This window comes from Pocillopora damicornis, chromosome 10 (assembly GCF_964200805.1).
Source record: "Pocillopora damicornis chromosome 10, jaPocDami1.2, whole genome shotgun sequence".
Lineage (NCBI taxonomy): Eukaryota > Metazoa > Cnidaria > Anthozoa > Scleractinia > Pocilloporidae > Pocillopora > Pocillopora damicornis.
The window spans coordinates 7,967,739-7,972,204 of record NC_142679.1 but is presented as its reverse complement, the minus strand read 5'-3'; the positions used below and the strand labels follow the sequence as shown (position 1 = coordinate 7,972,204).

General features: G+C 35.8%; 1 protein-coding gene across 1 annotated transcript; it reads right to left on the bottom strand.

The window, feature by feature from the left end:
• Positions 1–3,366: 3,366 nt before the first annotated feature.
• Positions 3,367–4,171, bottom strand: LOC113668249 (uncharacterized). The gene is made up of 2 exons (XM_089185833.1): positions 4,157–4,171; positions 3,367–3,887 (listed from the first exon to the last, which is right to left on the bottom strand). The coding sequence occupies exons 1-2, from the start codon at positions 4,169–4,171 to the stop codon at positions 3,531–3,533; spliced, it is 372 nt and encodes a 123-aa protein (XP_089041959.1). The 3' UTR covers positions 3,367–3,530.
• Between the last annotated feature and the right edge of the window lie 295 nt (positions 4,172–4,466).

Here is a 4,466-nt window from a genome sequence, read left to right as displayed (position 1 = left end):
GTCTTACAAATAGGAGCAGATACCGTGTTGTTGCTTGGCAAAGTGAGTGACGCATGTGTACCAGTGTAGCAACTAGGCTCATCACCAGGGGACCTCTTTTGTCTCCATGCTGCAGCACCCTGCGTGGACGGGACTGCGCCATTTTGGATTCTACCCATGATTTTGGTCAAAGCAGCTGCCCGGCAATCTCCACAGTGAAGATAAATTGCAAGGAAAACGACTAGAACCTATAATACAGGATCCATTGTCAATTTATTTTCAACGATAGTTATAGCTAATTGCATGGGGCCGAGTAAGATTAAAGATTAATATTTCACGCGCGTTTCAGAAGTTCCAGAAATTGCTCGAGTCGCGCAGCGAGTTGGGCAATTTCTGCAACTTCTGAAAACACAAGTGACATTAATCCCTCCCTTTTACGAGGAAACGAGCCATTGCTTGTTTATAATATAAAGGGCAATTTTTATTTTCTAAAGAAGATCAACGCACGTTCTAGGAAGCTTGTTTAGTGTTCAATTAGAGTCAAAGGACTGTAAAACGCAGGAGTCAGCTGAATAAAATTCTATTTTTGTACAACAACGGTAAAGCGATGAAAGCAACCCTGCTGGAAAACATTCGCCATCAGTGCAATCATAATGATTTCTAAATTTTGGCAATTTCCCAGGGCAATTGACAAAGTTAAGAAATAATGCCCTTTGTCTCAGGCAATCAGCATTTTGTAATTTTGCGCTCTAAGTTACTAATATTGTAATGATATTCATGGTTGAACTGCAACCTAATAGAGATCTGAAAAAAACCTTGTTTTTTTATACTTTTGAAAAAGATTTCTAAATTATTTTACCAGAAAATTCAGAAAAGTCCGCTGTGTTTCCCGGTAAACCATATCAAAAATACCTAACTGAGGAATAAAATTGAATGAATGAAGGAATTCCTAGAAACACGTTTTACGATAACCATGATATATTGTTTTACCTTGTAAAACTCCATCAATTTCTTAGTATTTCTTGTGGCCTCTGTAAAGAGTCTTCAAAACTTGTTTCTTTTCTTCTCTGAAGTTGATTTTGATACCGAGAAATGTTTTTCTTCCCACTTATATACGATTGAGTGTTCCTAATTTGGTGCAAAAGTAAATGTCTAAAATTGGGAAACTACCGCTTTTCTGCCTGAGACTCTGTATCCGTTCAAGATTCCATCCTTTTTTGATTACAGTCTCAATGATGGGTAAGAATTTCTTTGACTGATCCACTGACTGAAATTTGAATGTCTTTTTTTAAGAAATTCGTAGGACTCTGTTTGGAAACTGATTTGATAGGATCAGCAAATAAAATTGTTCTATTTTAAATGAAAGTAGAGTATCAACGGCACAAAATTTTATTGTTAGAAATCTGTTTGGTTAATAACTATTTTATGATTTCTTTTCCTGTATGAGAAGCTGCTGCGTGGAGAGATTTTACGTTGCATAAAACTAGGAGAGAAAACAAGTTCATTAGCTTTTGGTTCTATTTGTTCATCAATTCTATCAGTTAACACAAAATCGTTCTATCATTGACCAAAAATTTGAAAACCATTTTCGTGGCATATTACTCATTTCACTAACTACTATCAGAGGAAAAAGGTTGTATCATACCGAAGTTATTTGAATAAGTCTGAAAAGAGTCAGAGAGAATGTTTAGAATCACGTCATACGACTATCATATAATAACGAGTGAATGACGCAATTGTGGGAAGAAATCTGGAGTAATGATACCTTTAAATCTACTAGGATATAATTACAGCAGCACGAAAACGTATTTAAGTAACATGAATCCTTGATTAAGATTCGTTTAGTGATAAATGCATAATCACAATTACCGAAACAGCGCTATAGTGATTTATAGTAAAACGGTGTGAAAAAGTGTCACAAAGATGAAATGCCATTTTTTGGGATAGCATAGGCTGAACATAAATAAAGGAATACGAATAATTTTGACAGGGACCTCAACCCCGCGTTTCAACCAGTTGATGTTTGGTTTTTTTAAGACTTCATTTAATTTAAGCGGGTTTCGAAAGTATAGCAAGTAAAAACTGGAAGACTTTGATAGCTTTGCTAAAGAGAGAACTTCCTATAAGTATTAAATGTCAAACATAAATACAACACTACTAAGAAAAGTTGTGATACGATTGTGATACGTGACAAATGATCTCTCCTTTTGCCATCCGTGACAGGACCTCTTTCGAAATTGTGTTTCCCGTTTTAAATCATATAAACATTGCTCCAAATTATTTCAGAATATATTCGGAGCCCAAAGTGATAGAAATGCTTATGTTAGAGGAACTGATAGGTGCTCTCTCTCAAATACCGCTCCTTTTGCGGCACCTGATCGCAGGCTCATACACACTGTTTGGAGCACATGATTTTAAAGTTTCTGAGCATGTGATAGAAAGAAAATGATGTTTTAGTCCGCTTGTAATTCAGCCTATGCGTTATAGACGAAAACAGTTTTTCACCTCAGTGTCGGTGGAAATGCTTATTTAGTTATTGTATTTTTATGTCATCAGTTTCTTGCCTGTTCGCTCCATCTCTGCCACTTTATCGTGGTTATTATTATTCGCCGTTGAATATGTATTTAATTACAGCATTTGAAATGTAGTACCATGTGCTAAAATGTGTCATTTTTTCAATTCTGTTGTGCTACACTTAAGTTTTTCAGGTAAAATATTATATTTGAAATAGTAGTTTTGGGGAATTTGCTAGTTTTGTCAACGTGTGTTGAAAGTTGAAAGTTGATATGTGGACGATTTGATGACAGGTTAAAAACCTCTTCATCTTACTTATATTCTAATGAGGTAAAATCAAGTCCCTCATTTTAGTGTACGTAGATATACCATGATACATCAGAATTTTTTGTGCCGAAAAATAGAGAATTGTGAGCGCTTCACCATTCATTCATCAGTCTGACAGAGTGGAGCGAAGGACAGTGCCGTGTCAAAAAAAATTGAAAACTATCCTAATTTTAGACGTGTACTGTTGGGGCTTTTCTCAGGCCCTAGAAATCGTTATCAAACAGCGCAATGTATGCGATAAAAGCTGTTAAAGGTGTCGATTAAAGGAAAATGTTTCTTTCTCAGAATGTAAAAATTGTATTCTAAGGTAAACTCCACTGGAGTTGATTAAGTCAAATCTTTCATATCAATTTACCTTTTTAGCCCTTGCTATTGTTAGCTTATACCACAACATAAGTTAGTTAATTAGTACAGAGGCCATGTTCCCGGAAATCGCGCGCGCTTATTCGCCTGATTACGGGATTTTTATGCGCAGTACAGGATACGTAAGGAAATACTAAGGAATCACCTTAAGGATATGGAGGTTACGTGCAAACGACAGAGAAATAAAGTCAGGAATTTTTTTAATATGGATAAGTTCGTAAATATACATATATATAAATATAAAACGTACAAATGGTACAATGATAAATATTGCAATGTTCGATTTAACTTTTGTCCTTGTGTTCCAGACACATTGTAGAGTTAAGAAGTTTCTGGCTTTAAATATTCTATGGTGCGCATGAACAGGCTGTGTTAAACGACACTCCTTCCATCGTGATCGTACGGGACGGAACACATTTCCTCTGGTTGTTGTTGTTTGCCATCGAACTGACACATGCAGTTTTGTAAGACGTTACTGTCTTACAAATCGGAACAGATACCTTGTTGTTGCTTGGCAAAGTGAATGACACAACTCTACCAGTGTAACAACTGGGCTCGTCATCAGGGGACCTCTTTTGTCTCCATGCGGCATCACCTAGTGTGGACGTGACTCCACCATCTTGAGCTGTACGCCCCATTTTATTAAACCCAGTTGCCCGGCCATTTCCACAGTGAAGGAAAATTGCGAGGATAACGATGAGAACCTTGGGAATATAGATCTTTTATCAACTTATTATCAACAGTATATGTCTTACAATTGATTTGATGGTAAAACTGCAGCTGAATGATGATCATTAAAGTACTTTTTTTCCTTCCAAAAGTGTTTTTACATTATTTGACCAGAAAAAGTCAGAAAGTGTTCGTTGTTACCATGTAAATCAATTTAGAAAAATATCTAATTGTGGAATGGTATTTAAAAATGAGAAGGATTCTCATGCATACGTTTAACAAGAATTAAGGTACGTTGTTTTACCATGTAAACTTCCATGACTCAATTCCTTAGCTAATGTTTCTTGTTAGCTTCTGCAAAAAGCCTTCACAACTTGTTTTTTTTTCTTGTATAAAGTTGATTTTGATGCCGAGAAACTCTCTCTTCCCTTAAATACAATTCAGTGTTCCTAATTTGGCTCTACTGTAGATATCTAAAATTGGATGACTACCGCTTTTCTTCCTGAGTTTCATGTTGTTTTGGTACAGTTTCGATGATGAAGTAGAATTTCTCTGATATATGTTATAACGGGAGTTTAAAAACGTCTTTCTAAAGAAATTTATTAGAAATCCGT